Consider the following 25460-nt stretch of genomic DNA (forward strand, 5'->3'; position numbering starts at 1 on the left):
GGTACCATTATACTTAACCTAAATAGGTACTAAACAAATAATTCATTAAAATGGCAAAGAACAAACCATATATCATACAGTTGGGAATTAGGAATTGACTCAGTTGGGAATTAGGAATTGACTCCTCTGGATAAGCGTTTAAAATACTACGACAAAAACACACAGAAGATAAATATTACTGTATAAAAACATAATAAATAACGGCTCCACCTATTTTTTAATAACAATCCACTTGAAACGCTAGTCATGGCTTTCGGCAAGGAACGAGGCTCTGAACGTAAGGTCGAAAAATGTAATTCCAACGTGGCTCAAGCTTCAAATATTTGAGATGGTTGAGTGGTACATCATATACATAGTACTTACATTCAGCTCGGTCAGCTACTTTGATGATCAAGAATCTACCATTTTCAAGAGTAGCCACAACACCTGTTGCTCTAAACCTCTCTGTAGGAAATCTCTTACCCAACTCTGTAAGGTTTAAACTGTACGTCTTCTCCCATTCCCCGCAGGAAAAGTCTCTCAAAATCCAGATCTCCCATAGACAAAATTCACTTTCCCGTCTGTTTAACAGATGGACAACCGTCTATTTCATGTATATCTTCCACTTTACACCGAAAGTGTCTAATGTCTGATTTGTAAAATCTCTCGTGGACGGTGTCAAACGAAAACATGTGCGGAGAGCATTCACCACCATCAAATTTCGCACTAAACATAAAATGAAACACTCCTTTGATGGAAATGGAAGGACGATTCAGAACAAAACAATTTAGTCGAGGCTCAAGTGGAGAAATAATCCATTTCCAAGTACTAGAACCAAGAACAATCATTTCACATCCAAATGTTCTGGTTTTGACGTCAATGACAACCGAAACCACAGTATACTCCCCAGTGGAATCAACAAAAGTTATTCCACGAATAATAATCACAGAATCACTTCTTCGAGTGCAAGGAGGTAGTTTGAGCAGCTGACCGGTAACAGGATTAGAGACACTCACATTTCCAAACGTGTCCTCCAGTAATAGCAAACCATTGATACTACCTTCCACAAACAGTCTCCACTTTATTCTAAAATCGACGACACTAACCTTTTCATTCTTGATTTCGACAATATCAGGATAAACATATTGAATGCTCATTTGTTTTCTCAACATGTCAATACCTCTAGAATTTATGATAGTACATTTGGAAACGACAATCAAACAAGGACTTGATTGCCGAAGGTGAGTGTTAATAAAATGTGAACTGCTGATTAACATATACCACTGTTTGCAAGTGTACCTTAATTTGCAAACTTTGCGTGCAGGAAGCCTCCTGAAAATTTCAAAGAGGATGATATCCTCCACAATATAAGGACCAACCTGGTCGTCTTTCTTCTCAACACAAATGATCTTATCTTCAAGATTTTTCTGATTTTCCATCATCATAGACTTTTCTTTAAATACGAAGTTTGCTGCATAAACCATAAGGAAGGTTATTTAGAATTATTTCACTTCAGTAAATTTCAAAAAGTTGACTTCACCTAATAGATTTAAAAAATTATAATATAATAAAAATAATACCAATTTAATATTCCTCTGCTGTTGAACGCATTACTCACGTATAACAAGAGTAATAAGATCTGGAGTTCTGGACGTGAGTCCTGTTCTTATAGAGATCCAGACGGTTCAGTTTCTATTACAGTATTTGAATCTTACTATAATTAGAAAACATAAACGTGGTGAAAAAACAAAAAACACTTTAGTGGGCCACAGTAGAAGCCCAAACCCAACCCGACGCGCGCATGTGGCTTTGTATGCATCCTCCCTCCTAACACAAAAGCCTTGTACACACGCCCTTATGCTAGAGAAAGTCTTGATATACATACAAAGTTAGTGGTGGCTTACATGTTTGAAGTCCTTGGGCCTTCTACCCTAACACCACGCCACACTAAGGATCATTCCAGGAGTCACGCACGGGGCAATTCCTGAGTTAATACAAGTGAGCTTCTAAGCTCTGGCCCATTCTTACCTATATGCACAGACAAAATTCTTATACTTCAGAATTGGAAATTTCAGAACAACATTACAAGATGTGTGTAGTTAGGATGGATAATTTCAGTTAATATTACACGGTATGTACTTATGTAGAGAGGCAGTAACATATTGGTATGCATAACAATAATCAGGCCACCAGGAAAGACGATGGTTGAATTGGAAAACGTACCTTTGTTCCGGCGTAAAAACCCCTTATGAGTTGGTACTATATAATTCGAACCAAACAAGTCCACGGCAGAATTTGATTGAACCACCGTCAAATTTTGCGTCCCCTGTCAATAAATCAACAGTTGATTTGAAGGGTGCAAGGAAAAGAAAAAGAAGAAGTTTGTGCTGGAAAGGTTTTAAGGATTGTTTGAGGCTTTAAAGTAGGGGTGACTTCGGATCGGATCGGATTAACCTCCTTCGGAATTTTTCCAATTTTTTTTTGGAACCTAATATGCTAGCCAAATCCGATCCAATTTTTTTTCGGATTCAAAATATATTTCCAATTTCGGAACTTTCGGAAATTTCGTAATACTTGGTAAATTTTCAAAGATCTCTTTACTTTCAATTATTTTTGGAATATCATACGCCAATGTTCATTGTAGGGAGAGAAAACCATGTCCACAAACACCAATGTACCAACAACAATATACGACTTGTTTACTTGAGAAAACCCATTTTCATTCAAACAAGTGATCCAAGAAAAACGAGAAAAGAATCTGCGACCACCAATAGCAAGCATTGCATTCTCATTGAGGTCCGTGTATTTGTAATGTTTCAATCTTTTTCGTGGTGTGGAAATTGAAGGCGTGAAGTGTCGCGATAAATAATGGATTATGGTCTTGGACTCTAAGTAGCTTTTACATAATATTCTATCTATCGAATTTGGCTTTTGGATTGATCCGAAGTCATTGTATGACTCAATAACATTTTTTTTCATATCATTATTGTTATGGCGACGCGTGTAATGACAAGAGAGTAGTCCAATTCAAGTGGGGAAGCGGCTAGGTTATGTTTTTGTTTTGTTTTGAAAGTAAAAACTAGAAAATGAATGAACGGTCGAGATCTAATCAAGTGGATAGTGAGAGAAGTATATATTTTCGGAATAAATTGGCAATAATATCGGAAATTTCGGATCGGATCGGATTTTAGAATTATATCCAAATCCGATCCAATTTTTTTTCGGAATTTTTAGAAATCGGAAAATCGGAAAATCGGCCCATGAAAACTACACCCAGAGCCAGACCAATTTCGGGTCGGATTTCGGAAAAATCGGAAATTCGGCAAAAAGAGACACCCCTACTTTAAAGTGAATTATATGGAACAAAGTGGTGTCATTTGCTATTTGAATTTGGCTTCCAAATTTATAACTGGAAAGCAGGTCCAACTTACTTATTTATTAGGACTTTGTTGTGAATAGGAAAATACTGACACAACGTTATCCACAACATATAGACCAATCCTACACAAAGATCGATCCTTTTCAGGGCATCTCCAATGGAGGGTGTAAAATTACACCTCCACCTAGGCTCCACGTAGGTGCCATTAAGATTTTATACCTCTAATTGTATACTATTGTATAATTTATAAATATCCACACTCTATACTCTCCAATGGAGAAGTGTAAAAAAAAAAATAGATTTTAAACTCGGACGTCACTTCCGAGTTAAAAAATTACTATAGAATTAGAAAGGGACGTTACTCCAAGTGACATCCGAAAATTATTTCATTCATACGTCAGTTCGAGTGTCGCCCGGGCTTTTTATTAACTAATAGCGAGAGGGGGAATTTCTCACCCTCTCTATTATTTAATACACTATTACCTACGGTATAGCACCCCTATTGGTGAGAGTTTTTTGATATTTGGGGTATAAAATTTCCACTCTATACGGTTTACACCCCCCATTGGAGATGCCCTCACTAGACAAGACTCTAACACCCTCCAAGTAATATTCCAACATTTCTCAATATTAAATAACAAGCATATAAAGTAAAACAATTAATGTAAAGGAGAACAAACCACAAGACAAAGATATATCGTGGTTTGACAATTTGTCTACGTCCACACTGCGAGTTCCAAGCTTTTCTTGATGTCCAGAGTAACAGATTACAAGATCTCTCAATTCACTTATAAAGAATGAACACTCAACTCATAAAAAATTGCTCTCTTATAATCTTTATCTTTCTTGGTTTTGGTTAAATTAGGTTTCTACAGAAAAAACCTATATTTATACCGCTTTTCGTAAAAACTTCAAACTTGATTTTTCATACCTTGAATATCTTGTGGAGCTGGTCGCGCTCTTGGCTTGGCAATGTTGAAAAGGGTCGCTTTTAAGCTGAGGTCGCCAAAAGACATGAGTGCGCGCCACGCCCTTTATCCAGTATAAATCAAAAATGGTCGTCTTTAACACTGCATTTAGAAAACGCCTTTTTCAACATTCTATTACAATTTCTTTGCAACCGGTCCTACAGTTTTCAAAATCTTATGTTAGTTTGTAACATCATAAGAACAAGTTGGGCTTTGAGTGTGGGGTCGAGGTTAGCCCCTACATAGACAAACTTAGGATCATCATCTGTTCCTAAGTTCAATTTCTGCCTTTCTTCCGGGAGGACCGCGGCATGTGGTGGGTGAACGCCCCGCTGGGGACCGCTCTCTCAGAAGTTGCTTTGTCGGGTCGATGAGTAATGGGAGTTCTTGGCAGAACCGGAGCGTCTTCGTGGGTACAACAACAGGGTCGAGATGACTTCGTGGTCATAACAAAGGGTCGGAGTAATTTGTCCGTCGTATTGATTGTATGTGATTTGGAGGCTAATTCGGGTATGAACAAGTGGAGTACGAACTGCAGGAGCGACCTCTGGGATCCTGATGAGTGGATTTGTAACTGCTTTAGCGACCTTTGGGGTCTGGGTAGATGGATAAACCTTCTTGCTGGAGCCCCCAGCGCTCTGAGTTGGTGTGTTGCCTCTGACTTCAGTGACTAAGTCTCTTGCCATGGTGTAACTGGTGGGCTCGTGTCTTATGCTAACAGGGGGTTCCGCTGAGAGGATTTGATTACAATGATAGGCCTCGAGTTGGTTGCTGCGAAGCTCCATCATGCCCCTGGGGCTTGGAAAGCGAAGGACTTGATGCAGTGTAGACGGTACGGCCTGCATTTGATGAATCCAATGCCGTCCTAGGATAGCGTTGTAGGACGACTTGATGTTTAAGACGCTGAAACGCGTATTGAAGCTGACTTTGTCCTCTCTTGATCCCACTGAAACTGGGAGTATAATATCACCGATTGGGTCGGCTCTGGAGCCATTGAACCCATAAAGAGGAGCAATAGGATCTATGAAGACTGACTTGGGGAAGTTCATCTCCTGGACCGTGTGGTAGAACAAAATGTCACATGAGCTACCAGGGTCGATCAGAACACGCTTAACTGTCCAATCACTGATCTTGACGTGGACTACAAGCGCATCGTTGTGGGGGAGACAAACTTTGTTGAGGTCTGTTGCTGTGAAAATGATGTCTCCAGTGCTGCGCGTTGAACTTCGGGGGGTCGGTGCTGCTTGTGAGGAGAAATGGTAAACTTCTTGAAGGGCACCCACGCGCCTTCTTTTTTCTCTAGACGAACTAACTGAGTCATCAGGGAAAGTGATTATATGAATAGTTCTTTCATTGTTGCGATCTGATGAGTGCAGGCGGCGCTCGGGACGAGAACGGTCTCTGGGATGTCCTCTGCTGTGAGATTGAGTTTGATCGTTGTGGCGATCAAGGCGGGGTGGAGTTCGGCTGCGCAGCCTGCGAGCCATCAGTTTATGGCGCAGATCGCCATCAGGTATGTTGGTGTACTGCTTGATATGTCCAGCTTCGATGGGATCTTGAAGGTAATGTTTTAGCCCCCAGCATGCATCGGTCTCATGACAATTTGCTCGGTGAAAGGCACAGTATGGCTTGTCATATCGATCTGCTGGTTGCCACACCTCAGGTCGGTAGTATGCAGCTCGCTTGATATTTTCCAGTATGTAACTGGGAGATCGTGTGAGGACCGCGAACTCACGATCATTGTTCATCCGGTTTCCTGGCTTCCGCTCGTGCTGTTGTGGCTGCTATCGATGCCTCTTTTTGGAAGCTGAGGGGTCATCGGAGATTGCTACGACCTTTTCTTCTTCTGGTAGGCCTTGGCGCCTCAGCCCCTCTTGTAGCTTAATGTACTTGTCCACACGAGCGTATAGTTCGGACAGAGTTTCGGGGCTTTCCTTCATCAACGATTTGGCAAGTGCAGTGTTGCGCACGCGATAGGCGTTGGAGAATGCCAAGGTGGAAAATGATTCTTTCAGGCCAGCTTCTATGCATAGTAGTTTTGCTTTGAATCGGCCCAGAAACTCCCGAATGGTTTCATCTTCGCCGGAGAGTCGGAACAACGAATCAAGATCGCCTTTTTACGCCGGTTGTGGGCGATCGACCGGGCGAACAAGTCGGTGAGTTGTTCGAAAGTCTTTATTGAGTCAGACTCAAGTGAAAAGAACCAATCGAGTGCGCCATCTTTGAGACTGGCGGGAAATAGACGACAGTGAAGGTGGTCATACTCAGGTGTGTTGTAGAGTGCCAAGCTTTGTATGTAGATGGCTACATGCTGGCCAGAACATGCGCTGCCATCATACATTGGAAAGCGTGGCTGTATGAAATCGGGAGGAGAAGCTCTGCTTAGTACTTCGGCAGTAAACGGAGACGTGCGGTATGTTTTTAGCATTTTTTGGACAATCTGGGTGGCGTCTTTCTTGACAAAGACTTTGGTCGATCCGTTTGTGGATGTACTCGTTAATCTGTTGATTAACTTCATTGATGTCGTCCTCTGGTAGGAGAGGAGGTGAAGTTTGAGTGTCAACTTGTGTGCGCAGCTGAACGTTCTCCTGCCTGAGCAGGGTGATTTGTTCGTTCATCGTTCTTAGATGACCAGCTAAACTTTGGATTTGAGCTTCGAGGCTTGCCATGCTTCGTGGGCTTGAGACTTTTGGTTTATGGAGTTTGGATTTGTTAGGTGGTTTCTCAAGAAATCGAGACCACAGACGACGCCAATGTAAATGTGCGTTTTAGTATTTCCTTTACATACAAAGGGAGGGGGAGAACGGTTTATATTATGGTTGAGACCGAGTTTGTCGAGGAGCGAACTGCCTACGTATCTTCTCTAGATTCTGGGGGGAGAGAATAATCAGGTCTGGCGTAGTTCATATGGAGAGTATTTGTAGGTGATCCAAGTGTATCCTCACCTGACATGTGTAAAGGACGCATGATGTAGGGGTCAAGATTGTGGAGGCGCGTGAGAACCGTGGTTTATAGGTCTCCGCTGTAATGATGGGGATTAGTAGCCCGCTTAGTAGTAGCTTGGGCAGGGGTCAAGAGTCGGGCGGCAGTGATTTGTGCATGTGCATCTCTGCTCATGATTGCTTCGAAGGTAAGCCGAAGTCATGTTATAGCATGATTCGCGTCTTACGCTTAACCGGCGGCTTTGAGCGTTCTCTTAGCTTGTAGACGCATCTGGTTCCACATGTCGGTGTGGTATTTCCATCATGTTGAGTACGCGCCTGATATTCTTGAAGAAGGATATCACTCCCTTACAATACCCTTGCAGGGTTCATAACAATATCTCCCACTAGCTTTCGAACCCGTCCTACGAACGGGTGTCGTTATATTAAATTATTCTAAAAAATATTAGCAACTATTCATAGCTATGAGATATGAAAATTATATTAATCACTTGTTTAAATTTTTTGCACCACTCTCTATCAAACGAAAGCCCCAAATCTTGGTAAAACCCATCAATTTATTTTGGTTGTTATGTTTAATAATAGAAATTTGATTGAAATTTTGTGAGAATGCTCAATGTGGCGAAGATGATATTGAAGCTACTTAAATAGCAAGACATTCTCAATCATAATAAAATAATTATAATAAGTACTACTTAAAATGCAAAACTATACTTGTCGAGATATTATATTCTCCCTATATATAATACAACTATATTTCGAGGTTAGTTCAATGCATTTACATCAAGTTTCTAATTTTACGTTAATTATTCTTTGAGGCTAGTTCAATGTATGTAGTTGGATCTAGTTTCCGATTTTTCATTAATTATTCTTTGAGGTTAATTCAATGTAGTTGTATCAATTTTTTTATTTCCCGTTAACTATTATTTGAGGTTAGTTTAGTGCAGTTGCACCAAGTTTACGATTTTCCGTTAGTTATTCATTAAAATTAATTCAAAGCGCCCATCTAGTTTTCAATGTTTTAGTTAATGACTCTTTGAGATTAGTTAATTGCATTTGCATTAAGGTTCCAATTTTCCGTTAATTACTCTTTTGAGGTTAGTTTAATACATCCGCATCCAGTTTCGATTTCCCGTTAATTACTTTTCGGTTAGTTTACATCTAGTTTCCAATCAATTTCCTAAGTATTTATGCTTTGAAGGTAGTTCGATGTAGTTACATCCGGTTTTCATTTCTAGTTAAATATTCTTTAAGGTTATTTTAATGCATTTGCATTCAGTTTCTGATTTTCCGTTAAATATTCATCAAGGATATTGCATCCAATTTCTGATTTCCCGGCCTGTTAGTTAATATATGATTTTAGTTTAATGCAGTTACATCCAGTTTTCTATTTTCCGTTAATTATTCTTTGAGGTTAGTTCAATGCAGTTGCATCCAATTTATGATTTTTCATTAATTATTTTTTGAGGTTAGTTTAATGCATTTGTAGCAAGTTTTCGATTTCCCGTTAATTATTTTTTGAGGTTTGTTCAATGCAGTTGCATCAAATTTATGATTTCCCGTTAATTATTCATTGATGTTAGTTCAGTGCATTTGCATCCATTTTTTTTATGTTTCTATATTCGTTAATTAGTATTTAGATTAGTTCATTATATTTGCATACAACTTTCGATTTTTCATTTATAACTCTTTAAGGTTAATTCAATACATCTGCATCTAGTTTATGATTTATGATTATTTATGTTTTGAGATTTTAATTAGTTCGATGCAATTTCATCCAATTTATGATTTCCCGTTAACTATTTTTTGAGTTTATTTTAATGTATTTGCATGTAGTTTCTAATTTCCCGTCAATTATTCTATGAGGTTAGTTCAATGTAGTTGCATTTGGTTTTTGATTTCCTGTTAATTATATTTTGAGGTTAGTTCAATGCATTTACATCCAGTTTCTGATTCATCGTTAATTATTATTTGAGGTTTGTTTGATGCATTTTTGCATATCGCTTCGATTCATGTTAAATATTTTTCAAGTATTTGCATCCAATTTCTAATTTCCCATTAGTTATTCTCTGACGTTAGTTTAATGCAGTTGCATCCAGTTTCCGATTTCTAATTAATTACTTTTTGAGTTTAGTTTATTGCATTTGCATAAAGTTTTTAATTTCCCGTTAATTACTCTTTGAGCTCAGTTCAATGTATTTGAATCCAGTTTTCGATTTCCTTTTAATTATTCAATGTGGTGTGTAATACCAACTTTCTACTTATCCATATGTAGTGTCCTTGCAAACATGACATAAAAATAAATTATGTTTGATTTACTATATTGGATCATCAAACATTATCCAGTTTCCGATTTTCCGTTAATTATTCTTTAAATTATATACTTGATTCACTATGTGGGATCTTCAAAGATTATCTACGAACGGGTCCTGTCATATTAATTATTCTGAAAAATATATTCAACTATATATGCATAACTATTATATACAGATATTATATTGCTCACTCATCCAAATTTCTTATAATATGAAAACCTCACGTACTCTCTATTAAAAAAAAATAACTCGCCATTGATAAAACCCTTTAACTTCATTTGTTGTTTAATAATAGAAGTTTGATTGAAGTTTTATGAAATTGTCTAATAAGATAAAGTTCATATTGAAGCTACTTGAATAGCAAGGTGTTCCCAATTATACGAAAAAAGATTAGATAAACACCGCTTTAAATGCCAAACTATACTTATCGAGACATTCCCACAACATATAACACAACTATATTTTGAGGTTAGTTCAATGCATTTGCATCCAATTTCTGATTTTCTATTATTTATTTTTTGAGGTTAGTTCAATGCAGTTGCATCCAGTTTTCGATTTCTTGTTAATTATTCTTTGCTGTAATTTAATGCATTTGCATCCAATTTCCAATTTACTGCTAATTATTCTTCGAGCTCAATTAAATGCATTTGCATCTAGTTTCCGATTTTTCGTTAATCATTTTTTTAGATTAGTTTAATACATTTGCATCCGGCCAGTTTCCGATTTCTCGTTTATTATTCAATGAGGTTGTATTTGTATATAGTTTCTGATTTTCCATTAATTATTGTTTGAGGTTAGTTCAATGAATTTGCATCCAATTTCTGATTTTCCGTTAATTATTTCTTGAGGTTAGTTCAATGCATTTGCATCAAATTTATTTTTTGAAATTAGTTTAGTGTAGTTGCATCTAGTTTCCGATTTTCCGTTAATTATTTGTAAAGATTAGTTTCACGCATTTGCATCCTGTTTCCAATTTATAGTTATTTTTTTAGGTTAGTTCAATACACATTGCATCCCAGCTCCGATTTCCCGGTAATTTAATCTCTGAGGGTTAGTTCAATGCATTTGCATCCAGTTTCCGATTTCCCAATAATTATTTGTTGGTATTAGTTTGATATATGTGCATTCAAGTTTTGATTTCCCGATATTTTTTCTTTGAGGTTAGTTTAATGCAGTTGTATCAATATTCTAATTGTTCATTAATTAATTTTTAAGATTAGTTTAATGCTTGCATGTGCATCCAATTTTCGATTTCCCGTTAAATATTATTTGAGGTTAGTTCGATGTATTTGCATCTAGTTTTATGTTTCTCATTAATTGTTCTTTGACGTTAGTTTCATGCATTATTATATATATATATATTTGAAAATATTTGTTATTATTTTTTTTTTTTTTTTTTTTTTTTTGCTATTATATATTTTGTGATGTTATTTTTTGTATAATTTAATTTTCCATATGTAATTTGTTTTGGTTTGGTTTGGTATATAATTTATTTAAACCCAAATGGCCTACTTTAACTAAATCAATAGTTATATAAATTATTTAAGTCAACGCTGCTTTAACTGAATCTCAAGTTATTCGCTAAAATTGGAAATTATAAAATTCATAAATTTAATTAGAATATGTCGTAATTATTGTGGCCTGTGATTTCTGAAATCCTTAACTATGACTAAATTTTACACCTCAAATTGATTCAACTTTATTTGTTAGAGCCATATATATAGTGCATACAATACAATTTTATTTGTTTTTGGTGTACACTATTACTTATTTTATGATTAGTTTACTTTTTTTTTGTCTTTTTTCCCAGTCACATGTGTGGTTAACAAATGCATAAAGTAAATGTTCAAGTAACTCAATTCATTTTTTTCATTTAATTTGTTATTTCGTAGTTTTATTATCATTTTCTAGAAAGAAACTTTGTTATATTAAACTTCACCTGAGATTAGTGTGGAAACTATTCTTTGTGGCGTAAGGGTTTTAGGAAAATCGTTTTTGGTTGAAAATATTATTTTTTGCAATTTAGTTATTTTTTTTAGGTTAGTTTAATACAGTTGCATCCAATTTCTGATTTCCCGGTAATTTAATCTCTGAGGGTTAGTTCAATGCATTTGCATCCAGTTTCGATTCACGACAATTATTTGTTGGTGTTAGTTTGATGCATTTGCATCCAAGTTTTGATTTTCCGTTAATTATTTTTTGAGGTTAGTTTAATGCAGTTGTATCAATATTCTAATTGTCCATTAATTAATTTTTAAGATTAGTTTATTAGTTTAATGTTTGCATGTGCATCCACTTCCATTTCATGTTAAATATTATTTGAGGTTAATTCAATGCATTTGCATCTAGTTTTCTGTTTCTCGTTAATTGTTTTTTGACGTTAGTTTCATGTAGTATTATATATATTTGAAAATATTTGTTATTATTGGGGTTTTTTTTTTTTTTTTCCAATTATATATTTTGTGATGTTATTTTTTATATAATTTAATTTTCCACATGTAATTTGTTTTGGTTTGGTTTGGTTTGGTATATAATTTATTTAAGCCCAACGTCTATTTTAACTAAATCAATAGTTATATAATTTATTTAAGCCAACGTCTGTTTTAACTGAATCTCGTTATTCTGCTAAAATTGGAAATTATAAAATTCATAAATTTAATTAGAATATATCGTAATTATTGTGGCATGTGGTTTTTGAAATCCTTAACTATGACTAAATTTTACACCTCAAATTGATTCAACTTTATTTGTTATGCCCATATATATATTGCATACAATACAATTTTATTTGTTTTTGGTGTACACTATTACTTATTTTCTGATTAGTTTTTTTTTCCTCCTTTTTTCCAGTTAGATGTGTGGTTAACAAATGCATAAAGTAAATGTTCAAGCAACTCAATTCATTTTTTCCTTTGTTCTTTCATTGTTTCATTATCATTTTCTAGAAAGAAACTTTGTTATGTTAAACTTCGTCTGAGATTAGTGTGGAAACTATTCTTTGTAGTGTAAGGATTTTAGGAAAATCGTTTTTGGTTGAAAATATTATTTTTTGCAATTTAGTTTTTTTTTTTTTTTTTTTTTTTTTTTTTTAGCTATATGTTTTAGAAAAAAATATGTTGGGCATTCTCGGAACTCTAGATGAGATTGTTTATTTATTTATATCATACTTTTTTTATAATTAGTAATAGAGTTTAGAAAAAATTGGAGTCTCTAGAGTGTGCTCCAAAAAATAGATTGGTGAGGGTATAACTATAATCTAAGACCATTAATACTGAGTAATTGAGAATGCTCTCAAGGACCCACGCCAAATTTTTTTTTCTCTCGATCGACACATCAGATTTTTCTTCAAAAAAAATCAATTCTAATGCTTTTTTGGTGATTTCAATTGTTCGGGGATAACCCAAAATAGATAAAAACCTTTTTCTTAAATCTTATCTCTTTTCTTAAATCTTATCTCTTTTCTTAAACAAAAGTAATTAATCCAGACCCCCAATATGGTGCCGTGAGTCCCACCTTAAGAATGAAAGCAACCATGAAAGAGTCTTTTCTCAACACATCACCAAAACCATACAAGAGGAAAGGTGTGTATTAGACTTCCAACATGATTCAGACTAGGGAAGGTAAAATGTTTTCTCGTGATTCCCGCTCTTCATGAAGGGGAGCTTAATGGCGTGTATTTCTCGGACTCTGCGTTGTAATTAATAAAGTCTCTTCAATGATGGTGCCATCTTTCTTCTTGATTGTTCTCATCCCATATAGATCCCCGCTCATCCAAAGCCCGATAACTTGAAACCAAGACGGCTCAACTTAGGAGTTCTACTAAGATGATATTTCTTGACCCAAATGTTATTCTTTTCATCCATCGTCCACACTTCCAGATAATCTCAAAGTGGGAGATCTCGCACTAAAGATACATTCTCTCCGAAAGTACAACGAGATACTTAACCCCCACAATTCTATCATAGGTGGTACCAAAGAGGAAAAACCCTCCTTTTTGGAATTCTTCAGTCTCAAGGTCGAAGGAAAGAACAAAATACGGTCCAAATTTTGAGTCCCAACACCAATATAAAACTCCATTACAAGAAATGTGCCCAAGGTTCAACTCTCCCAAGATTCACCACCCAAAGTAAAAACTGCTGCAGTCAAACCGTTGTTTAGTTTTCTCAGATAAAACCGTGACGTATTTATATTTCTTTGCTCTCAGGAGCATAGCCGGCTTTAAATATCCTCACGGGAGATCCCACCGCTACGGGATGGGTACTTTAATGTGATTCCGAGTAATTGATTGCATATGTGAATAAACTTATCTCTCATGGTAAGATAACACATCAAACTACGACATGTAGAAAGGTAACAATCGCTTTTGCAAGTAATATTTTTGGTTTTGTTTGTTGGCCACACATCATGGAGTTTTATGCCAACGGTTGTATCTTTTGGCTTTTCGACAAAACATAGATTACCTCAATTCCATATACATGACCGATTCTTGACACCAAGCTTAAAAGTGCAACTCGAAACAAAGGATCATCGCTGATAATATCACTACCATAGTTTACAAGTGTACTTTGATTCGAATGAGAGTTGTAATGGGCAGACGGAAAGTATGTTCACTACAACATCATATGAGAGAAAGATTTGTGACAAGCTTTTTTGGAGGTAATTTCCATTAGGTAATTTTCATTTTATATATTGTTTTCCTCATATAACTTATTACCGCTTTTGTAGCTTTATTCATTTCTTTGTGTGTAGGACTTTTAGGGAGTGGGTATGTTTTGTATAAGCTTTATAATGGACATAGACAGAGGCTTTTGATTTAGAGAGGAGCTTGAACCATGCCCCATTGTTACTAATTTCTTCAAACGTAAGTGTTCTTAGACAATACGAACCGAAAGTGACCAATTTTTGTGTGATGCCAATTTCTTAATTCATGTTTCAGATATAAACTAGACTTCATTCCAAATCTGCTTTGATTTTTTCGCCTAAAACTTAACACTTAAACTATCGAAAAGACAAGAGTCGCAACTTCCAAGTAATAGTTTAATTAGAAAGGTAAAAAGAAGGCAGGCACGTTCTATGTGCCTTAGCATGTGAAAAATGCACGCACCGTTGTTTGGAAGGGACAACCGCTTTTTGCCAATAAGTCAAGTTGTAATGGGGTTTCATTTGAACTCTAACCAGTAGGATCCGGAACCAGTCTTAGAGGATTTTAAATTGGTCTCTTCCATCGGCTTCTCGTGAGATCGCTTAGGTTTTGACGGCGTGATGTTCTTCTAAAGCGAGCTCATTTCCATCGCTAAAGATACTTGCTATTCCCATTGATTGTTCAAGTACATTGCGATGGGACCGTGGGAGTAAACATTAAAAGAAACCGCTCAACCTATTTGATGATAAAACAAACAATAAATCGGTGTTCTAGATTGAAGACATATTGGAGGTGGAAACTGAACCCACCAATCAAAGGGATTAGGTACTACTCTTTCAGCCTTTTCTCAATAGGTCTGCATTCCTATGCGTAAAACTTCAAAAGGTGCAACCATGAAGGAGCCTAAGAGGAAAAATGTCTTACCATTGTGAAATATGAAGCAGTTCGAAGCTCAAACCATCCGATCCGAAGTTCGTCTTTTTGCATATCGTGGTAGTATTATGCTTTTGATATTTTCCATTTACTTAATTTTTTGAATGATACGCAGTGCTTTATGCAATCTTCTGCTTTTTAAATTATGCCCATAAGATATGCATATCTTAGTTATACAAATGTTCATAGTCCGATTTAAGTTCATAGACTTGACAGATCGTGAATATTCACATTGTTTGTCTCACACCGGTTTGCAATCAAAGCCTTTACAAAGGTAATTGGGGATAAGATTTGTGTGAGACAGAGTCCGGGCGGGTCTTGGGGCAAACCGTGAGACCAAGATCAAGCCATTTTTCTTATGTAAGTCCTCTCATAAGTTTTTCCAGAGGCAACTATTACCGGATCTCTCATGAGTTCAAGGGAGAGAGGACAAAGAGAAATCGAGGAATTGAACCGAAGTAGTGCTCGGATCCGCTTTTATTTTCACAAGAAGGTCGTGCATGAGTGTGACAAGACAAATCATGTGATCTATGTACTTGGCCCCTCCATCATTTTCATCTTGCTCAGCTTGCAACTTAACTTTTTCAAGTGCCACGCCTTCATTAGAAGTCCCCGATTTGTGGTCAAGCTCGAGAATCGCAATCTTCACCATGCTTTCTCGAATCGGGTGTGGAATTCTCAACTTCAAATAAGACATTGCTTCTTTGATGACAAAGCTTATACTTAAATTCTGCTGAAGTAAGAAAGTAATTGAGATACTATAATATCATGCGTAAGTACTATCATGAAAACTCAATTCATGGTTTCAGAAGTTACCGCAGTAAAACAAAGGTATGTTGCATCGCTTTTGTAAAAATTGATGTTTGGAGTGCAATCCAACCTATGATGCCTTTCTTTGCAAATTCAGATGGGTAATGGTATTGCATGTTATGAGACCCAAAGAGACTTAATTTTAGAAATTAAAGTCTTAAACTATAATTTAATTAGTTCAAGATCATTTGACTCACATGTTTCAAAACTACAAATTCTGCTTCGGTGGAACCCACCCCAATTCAAAATTCAGATCCGATCTCGACCAATAGAGATCGATTGGCTTCAATTACCAATGTACCGATTTCAATGTATTCTCGATTCGCTTTTTACCTTTTTCTCTTAGTAAAATGCTACTTAATCCCGAAGTCTCTCCATCAAGATATTATCAATTGTATCATGTATGAGAAACCGATATGAACACCATAGATTGGCATCGCTTTCAATAGAGCTTCTCCATTAACCCAGTAGGAACAAATTCTACGACTACCATTGTTGTAGATCGTGAAAGAAGCTTTATGCCGACTCGCTGGAAAGTATATAAAAATCCATATACGTAAGAAGTGATATAAAGCACGCTTAGTTAATAACACTCTTGGACTTTTATAAAGTTACCCCATTTGAGGTGTCGACCCGTGCCATTGTTCAAGAGATTCCTTCTTATTATGTCCACCTTCGGTCCAATGTTACTCACCGTCGAGCTGCAGTAGCAACGCTATGATGAAGAGAAACAAGACAGCCGGGCGAAAAAAGAAATATGCAACAACTGCGAGACATGGCCGGGTACTTTGGATTGTCAGGAATTGAAGGATAAGGGGAAATTTGGTGAGCTAGCTAGCTGCCTATATATAATTTATATGCATGAAGCAGGTAGAGAAATGAAGATGATGAGCAAGCAAGATAGTTGTTTCAAGTCCCTAACCATATATATATGGATTTATGTGTATGTGTAATGTGTGTGTATCGCTGCACTCTATGAAGATAATCGAATCAAGAGGGCCTGGACTGAAGCTAAAATTTTGGAAGATATATCCAAGAACCGATAAATGTGTACATATATGAATAAGTGTTATCGATGATGCACGAATGAAGACTAGAATTAACATTGTGTGGTCGTTTTGTTGGGGTCCAAGCAGAAAGCAGAGGGGCTTTGTGATAATCGAGTTGGTGACTTTTCTTTTGGAATGATTTGAATAGCATGGATACATTTCGCTCATGAGGTTCACATGTATTGGAAGGAAGCCGTTGGAAGTTTATGCACAAGGAAGGCGACATTAAGTAAGTGGAGGCCGGAGAGGACTTTACTTTTGTTTTGGTTATTGTTGGTAATTAAACCTAAACGTACACATTATATATCACGAAAGACAGTGATCATCCAAGACTAAATAAGAGAGAAACGGCTCTTAGTAGATAAAAAATATGCATGTAAAGATAAAGCAAAATTGGCCGGTTGTGAGAGAGTTTCATCGGTGATCCTATTCATGTATTATTTGTCTTTATGCATTTGGACCGATACATGATGATGATTATTACACTAGACTTTCTTTACTGAATATAAATCCAAACGTTTGTTACTCCGAAGAGTTTCGTTTGTTGAAGCTTCACGAGTCACGACGACACATTTTGTTTCGGTATAACACTCTTGGACTTTTTTTAAAGTTTCATTTTGTTTAGTAGTGAAATTTATTTGTTGTTTTTGGTTTGATAGGCTGCAAGCTCATTTTGAGAGCATTCAGAGAATAGTTGATTCGACAACGTTACCTTATGCTATGTACTATTTGTGGAATCGGGTATCTGATGAATTAGATCATTCACAGTTGACTGATAGATTAAAGCTAGAAAAGGATACACTGACATCTTTGGAGAAGATTGAGATATGGGAAAATCTGAAAATTCTAAGTATGAACACCCACTTGGCTATTACACAACATTGCCTGGTTTACATTATCTGCACTTGGTTTTCTAGCTCATTTAAGTTGCTTTTGTTTTTTTCGTGTTGTTTTACTAGATTTCACGAGATTGGCGGTGTCATTATGGGCAATGTCGGTACTCACCTTATACATCAGAGTTCAAGTCAACATTTTAGGGAGACATCTCTACATTGATACAGCTCGAGGAATGGGAGCGTCTTATCTACTGGTAAGACCCTTTCATTTCTGCTTCGAAGTTTTCTCCATTCCCTTCTGATGAGCCTGGTGAGAAGGATATAACTTTCAAGAGTGTCCTCTTGAATAATTGTCAAGAAGCATTTGAAGGTGCTGAAAATCGAAGCTGCGCACTCTTGGAAACATCCGTCATGTCATATAGGTGAACTTTTAAAACAGAAGATGGTGCCTGAGAAGATTATACACCACATTGTTCAGGTTGTTATCAAAACCCTCTACATTTTAGTCACTCCACCTTTTTCCATTTATTTTTTTTTATTTTTATTTTTTTTTTTTTATGGGTTTTATGTGTAAGTTTCTTAAGTCGCTCTTACGATGATTGATTACGGGGAGTTGTTGGGACAAGATCCTAAGATTTGTTCGGATGAGGGAAATGTTGAGACTGTGTCAGTTTCTCAACACCATTGGCAAGCAGCTGGATGAAAGCCCCAAGTCTCGGCGTGTTAATGATGCCTACTTCAACCGAATGAAGGATCTCACCACGCACCCCCAACTGGCACAACGGCTGAAATTCATGGTTCGTGATGTTCTGAATCTGTGAGCAAACAAGTGGGTCCCCAGCCACAAGGAGGTATACTTCCTCAATTCCCTTTCTTCATGAAAGTCTTACATACTTGAGTCCATCTTTCTTTACTTATTCTTCCCAATTTGTTTTGACATATCAAAGCTAAGACCATCACTGAAATTCATTCGGACACAGAAAAGACGTACTCTTGGGTTGCGTCTAGGTGCAACCGCTAGCATGAGGGTTAATTGTGGTACTGGCGTGGATGCAATTGGGGGTTTGAGCCCAGGGGTTTCCCCAACCGACCTGGCGCAGGGGGTATAATGCCAGGAATGCCTAGAGCGAGGAAGATGCCCAGGATGCCAGGAATTGATAATAATGACAATTGGGAGGTCCAGCGCAGTCGTTCGATGCCAAGGGGTGATCTTTCAGCTATGCAGTCTGTTGTGCGTGTCCAGGCTCCCTTTACCAACAAGCCAACAGCCGTCAACTCAAAGCTTCTAACTCAGGGTTGTGGTGGCGTAATAATTGGGAGAACAAGTCTATTGTTGCAAGGTAGTGGTGCAGGTTCGCCTAGTAGTCCTTCCAATATAGCTACTACTATTGATCCCGTAGCATACATCCTCCTACTAAGCCTCCGTCACTTCAAAGAGCACCTTTATTGCGCCGGGAAGAGAAACGACTCAGTTGCAAAAATAAACCCGGATGAACTTCGTAGAAAAAACAAATCTTCTCAAGAAATACTTTGGCATTCGCATTCTATATGAAGCTCTACAGTGTGTGGAGGAGCTGAAAGCTCGAACTGAATGCTACGGAATTCCACTCGGATGTTGTAAATTAAAGGAGGCCTTTTTGGTTGAACTGGATATGAACCCTCACATGGTAGAACCTATTATGAAACTCCTTGAGTATTTGTTCACAAGGATGGTTTTAACTGGCAGTGACATTGGTACTGGATGTCTACTATATGGGTTTCGATGGGCATTTAAGGACGAACTAAATCATGAAATTAAGGCTTTTTAAATGAATCTCTCTGATGGTGCACCTGTAAACATACAGCCTAGAGTAAACCATCTTCAGTGGGCAGTGGTGCATTGTTACATATGGTTTCCGTATCTGCCATCAAATATGCCCTCCTAGCTGATGATTTGTGTAGCTCATATCTGATTGAATAAATAATTTTGAGAAGTTGATATTGTTTAAGATTTCAAGAATGGCATGTTGAGTAGATAAGGGTGGAATTCGAGCTAAACAAGCCGAGCTTTACCATGCTCAAGCTCAGCTCACTAATTACACGAGCTTTAAATTGAGCTCGAGCTCGGCTCATATAGTAAACGAAATGAGCTCGAGCCGAGCTTAAACGAAAGCCAAGCCCAAGCCGAGCTCGAGCCCTCGGTTATTTTACACTATAAATATGCTATTTGAACTAAACGAGCCGAGCTTCATCAAGCTCATTTGTTACACGAGCTTTTATTTGAGCTCGAGCTCGCTCATATATAGTAAAACGGCGAAATCGAGCCGAGCTTAAACGAGCCAAGCCCAAGCCGAGCTCCGAGCCCTCGGCTCAAATTCCACCCTTATGAGTAGACAATAAGAAAAGGTATGTTGCCATTTCAAAATAAATGTTCATACTCAAAATAGATCCATCAGATGGGTTTAATAAAATACATCATTCGATGGGATTTAAATGCCATCAGAAAGAACTACATGACAAGTATTTTAGTTACAGGAGCCTGAAATGTATTGCAACCCCAATAGCACAACACATTTTTTTAATCAAACAGCAAGAACAAATTGTTCTCATGGGAGTTCTCTGTGCAGAAGCACAACTCTTTTAATCACTCTTTTAATTATTAGAAAGCTTACAGTATCCTATTTGACTGATTTTATGTATATAAACCAGTTTAAATGATTATAAATATCATCTCAAATTGATTTAGATATGAATTATTCAATTTAATATGACGTATTAGCAGACTTCATTTAAGTCTAGCAAGGTTAGTTTTCATATAGACTTATAGCAAGTAGAGAATGTCTGTCATCCAATTTACCCCTTGAATAGTCGAGATCAATGAATACATTGGATAATGATGTTGCATTCTCAAGGTAGTAATTAGCAATGTAACAAAGACAGGTACCAAAAGACATATTCTTTAACAATGAAGACGTCATAGTTAAAGAATTCTCTGGAAGCCCTACATATTCTTTAGAAAAGGCACAAAATTCGGCTGCTTTTAATGCAATAAAATTTATAAAAGATAAACGTGAAATAGAAATTGAAGACTTCAATTTCAAAGAATTCTTGAAGAAAAGAAAAGAAGTTGAAAAAAAACAAATTTAGTTTGACACCCTCAAAAACGTTATGCTAGATTGTATGATTCAAGACAAAGAAAACAAAGACAAGATCTTTGAGTTGAAGGAAACAATTAAAGAGATGAAAGAAAAGGAGAAAAGCAGTTGGAAAGATATGATATTAACAAAGAAAGAGAGAAGAAGAAAGCTTTGACAATAAAAAAAAAGGAAATCATCACAATTATTACCAAGGTTCAATGACCTTAGCCAAATAAAACAATTAGTGCTACAAAATCTTGGTAAAGTTCCCAAAGAAGTACTGGGTGTCATAGAAAAACCGGTTTGGAAAGCATTATCTCAGCTCCATTAAGATCCGGGCAACCATTGAATGTACTATGGCCAAGTGCTATCTACAAAGAAAATGTATGTGTAGCAGGGGATGCTTTGCATCCTATGACTCTGATATTGGCCAAGGGGTTGTCTGGCCTTAGAAGATGGTGTTGTTTTAGCAAGATGTCTTTCCTCGAAAAGCAAACCTGAAGAAAAAGCAGATGATGATGAAGAATATAAGAAGATCGAGGAAAGGTATTAAGAAGTTTGCCGAAAAAAAGTGGGGGGAAGTTTTGAGCTCATTGCTACATCTTATATTGTCGGTATGTTACAACAGAGCAATGGGAAGATCATGAACTTCTTTAGAGACAAGTTTTTGTCGTCATTACCTAGCTGGTTTTGTTACTCAAGAAATCTGACTTTGATTGTGGGAAGCTCACCTCTTCCTTAACCGATATTAGTGAAAGATTATTGACGACCGGGTCACCGGGTGTGCAGATTTATTCTTCTCCAAAATTTTTAGTTGTTGAACCTTTCTTTGGCCATTTTCAGTGGAGATAAAATGCTTAGTCGAACTAAGATACTTAAGTTTCCTTCACAGTTAGTTGAGTCTTGATCAGTGAAGGATTGAACCTAATTGATCCCAAAGATCAATAATATGTGTGCTTTTAAGATACGAATTTAATGATGTAATCATTATTTTGTTAGTAGTTTGCAACTCAAATCCTACTATATCCATGTGAAAAATGAGGCGAAGAAAACTCTGAGAAACGTTTCGTGTAAATGTTCTAATGACACAGGAAAACACATTCAAAGCCTCTTCTGAACATTCTTACTCTCAAATCAAGCAAGCGCTAATCTTTTACTTGGGAGGGTCACATGTAAACAGGAAAAGAAGAGTGCACAAACTGCACATATCGTTAACGATCACCCAAAAGAGAATTTATTTGAATGAACAATGGTTTTCATCAAGTTTCATCATCTTTGTGATGCTTTACATCTATTACTCTTTGCAAGGACATAAATGTTGAGTATCGGTCCTCACACCTTCTTCAATAGCAATGGAGGTGAGTTGGTAGCTATAAAAAATATAATATTTACATTTTAATTCTTTAGACTTTTAGGAACGATGCACCGGGTAGCATGCTTTCCTTCATTAACTTCAAGTTTTCAACCCACTTTTGTATCTAATATTTGTTTTTTACAGTATACAAGAATGGAGAATGTTGTTATGCAAAAATTAGTGCAAGTTATGGACCGAAACATATTTCAAGCCTAAGATGCTTGCCTTTAGTGGTTAGAAGATGTCTTTTGTTCTAATTGCTAGATGGAAGTCAGGTACCCTATTACAGTCTACAACAGCTAGCCGAAGATTATAGAAAATTTAGGGAGGTAAAATCTCAAAGCTGATTTAGGGGGTAGATATGGTTGGACAAGACCCTTATTGAAGCCACAAAATACCTCTTTTTGTCTAGGTAGATTGATTTTGTTTTAGAAGAAATGCTATTTTGGGAGTTAGTTTATTTATTATATATATATATATATATATATATATATATATATATTTTTTATTGGTCATTAATACTGAGTAATTGAGAATGCTCCCAAGAAGCCACATCACCCTGTTCTATCAATATAAATATATTATTTATTCAAGTGGATTTTAGGCTTTTGAGTCTTTAGCTATCTATGTAGCAAGTCCGGCCATAGGCCGGGCCAAATGGCTAGTATATATCTAAAGATTTGGATTTTTTTTTCCATAATTAGTATTAGAGTTTAGAAAAAGTTGGAGACTCTGAAATCCTTGAAAAATAGAACCAAGAGAGTATAGCTATAATATATATCTAAGGATAAACATTTTTCATCTTTTCGGCTTAATAACATTTTTTTTTTTGTTTTTTTAGGAGAATGGGGTTACGATCAGTGTGAAGAATATGGAAATTGTAGTATTTCACTAATAGAAAGAGAATACAATAAAGAGGGAAACAAAATCAAATGGTCTTATTCAGCAACATATCAAAGAGAAGATCAAAGATATTATCTCCAACAAAAACTAGACCAAAACAAATGAGTAGGAAACAACACTGGGCATCTTCAATTAAAAAAGAGATACATATATAAGCATTAACCTCTAATATTTTCCTTTTTCTTCAAACTTCAGAAAAGTTTGACCAATGGCTTGAATTTCATGACCGACATCTTCATTCACAGGTGCAACCGTAGTAGCAGCAGCTTCACTTTCCCCAATGGTGTTTGGTATCAAGCTTGTGATATTACTCCCAGCTGGAAATGACAATCTCATATGAGATTCAAGAGATTCTAATTTGCAAATCATTCCCAAACTGAATCTTACCCGTTCTTCGTATTCTTCGATGGGGCTCTCAACAATATGATTGAATATGGCATCTGGGAGTTGAGGAAGAAACACACGCAACATGCCAACAAATATTCGTTGTATGTTATGGTATAGTTCCTCATTTGTTGCATAAGTTCCACGGTGGATGAAGTCAACAAATTTACTTACATCATCCCTCACAAATTCTGGGACGGAATCGGAGAAGAGCAGACCAATGAAAATTAAATAAATCATTGAAAAACAACAAAGAAATACACATGGAAATGATGCAATTGCACAGGCATATTTCACGCACTGCTTCGTACTGCTTACACAAGAATCTGATTCATAAATCACAGCACGTGGAACCATTTTATCCATAATGATCTGAACTTTCTCGAGAATCTCCTTAGGAAACCCGAACTTCCATAACACTTTTGCATACATGAATCTTATTGTATGTTTGTCGCTTCCCAGATTTCTTTTGCTGTCAATGAAATGAATGATTTCAAAGACTTCATCAAATGCCCTGGTTAGAGATACATTTAAAGAACTTGGTGTAGAGAGTTTGGCTATTTCCACAAGCAACAACATGTGAAGAGAAGACAATTGATTCCCTGCATTATTTAAAGCAGCCACAAGATCTTCTTGCCATGGAGGAACCTCAGATAACATCTCAAGGAGTTCAGGGCAACCATTTTTATTCCTCTTCATCCATCGTTCCATGTCTTCCACAACTTTCGTCAATACCTGTTCTTCTACTTCCATTTTACGTGCTTCAAGTAAAATTTTGAATTCCGTAGTGGATGTTTCATTTGCTTCTTTGGATGTGCACCTTTCTAACCGAATGGGGGTCAAAATTATTGTAACCACAATGGAAGAAAAACTAACTACCACGAACTCAATATAGCAAAGTGGAAGGTAAATCACATATCTTATGCTCATTGCCAACCATTTCGGGGCATTTAACCAAGAGAACAAATGTAGAAATTGCAGATAAGAATGTGGAGCATACGCTAATCCTTCAAAATTAAATATTGTCTCGAAACCAACGATAGCGATCTAAATCCAATGGCTACCGTAACAACGACAATAGTTAGAACTTGGACCACCACCATCAACCACATTGACCAGCGATAATCAGAAACTCCTTCACAAAACTTCAAATCCTTAAAAATAAGGGATCGGAGCACAGCTTGCACTAGAACCACTGAAGAAATTGTGCCAATCATTGATGCATTATTCAAAAATAGGTGTTTACACAATAAGAACTGTGGGTTGGTGGTAAAACTATGTATATAACAAATTTCCAGGCGTTGCAACATACTATTCTCACCCTCTTTCATGAGATCTTTATTTTTGTTGGCATAAGAGCTCTTAAAACCATTCACGTCAATAACAAAAAACCAAAACCTTATCAGCAGAAACAACATGGAGCCCAAAATAATGAAATGTTCTACAAAGAAAGAGAAAATCACACCAGTGGTCATTTGTATAACAATATTGACCAGAACAGTAATAACAAAGATGCTCAACGCTGTAACGTTTGCGTAGGATTCGAACTCTCCATTACTTCCAAGAGATGGCATCATAAATACCATTGTTATGCATATAAAAACAGTGCCACTGAGCTTGGACAGTTGGTCCTGAGCACTTGGCATTGGAGTAGTAAGATCGACAGGAATTTTTGTAGCAATTGATAACAGAGTTAATGTAACTGAGTTAAGTGAAAAGAATAGACATGGAAACCAGAATTTCTTGTGAAGAATTCCAGCGAACACATCACACATGATAAGTATTAAACATACCAAATTTGCTACTGCAACATATAAGCCAATCCAAGAGACTGGAGAGGAATAGTTGTC

General features: G+C 36.6%; 1 protein-coding gene, 1 long non-coding RNA gene and 1 pseudogene across 2 annotated transcripts; 1 reads left to right on the top strand and 2 right to left on the bottom strand.

The window, feature by feature from the left end:
- Positions 1–37: 37 nt before the first annotated feature.
- On the bottom strand, positions 38–2637 carry LOC147500736 (uncharacterized). The gene is made up of 3 exons (XR_015194746.1): positions 2203–2637; positions 1884–2007; positions 38–1450 (listed from the first exon to the last, which is right to left on the bottom strand). It is a non-coding gene; the product is annotated as an uncharacterized LOC147500736 (long non-coding RNA).
- Positions 2638–6626: 3989 nt separating this feature from the next.
- LOC147500737 (eukaryotic translation initiation factor-like) lies at positions 6627–19804 on the top strand (annotated as a pseudogene).
- Positions 19805–23242: 3438 nt separating this feature from the next.
- Positions 23243–24654, bottom strand: LOC147500738 (uncharacterized). Its single transcript, XM_086559415.1, has 2 exons — positions 23614–24654; positions 23243–23543 (listed from the first exon to the last, which is right to left on the bottom strand). Exons 1-2 carry the CDS (start codon positions 24538–24540, stop codon positions 23520–23522), a joined length of 951 nt encoding a protein of 316 aa, XP_086415541.1. The 5' UTR covers positions 24541–24654; the 3' UTR covers positions 23243–23519.
- Positions 24655–25460: the final 806 nt, after the last annotated feature.

The sequence above is a fragment of the Coptis chinensis genome, chromosome 5, assembly GCF_015680905.1.
Source record: "Coptis chinensis isolate HL-2020 chromosome 5, ASM1568090v1, whole genome shotgun sequence".
In the NCBI taxonomy this organism is placed as follows: Eukaryota; Viridiplantae; Streptophyta; class Magnoliopsida; order Ranunculales; family Ranunculaceae; genus Coptis; species Coptis chinensis.

What these genes read in the sequence shown, in the direction of transcription:
- LOC147500738 (XM_086559415.1), bottom strand. Translation starts at nt 24,540, where the DNA reads ATGAGCATAAGATATGTGATTTACCTTCCACTTTGCTATATTGAGTTC. An exon ending in TCGAAGAATACGAAGAACGG is followed by an intron (nt 23,544 to 23,613) that starts GTAAGATTCAGT and finishes TGTCATTTCCAG; the next exon opens with CTGGGAGTAATATCACAAGC.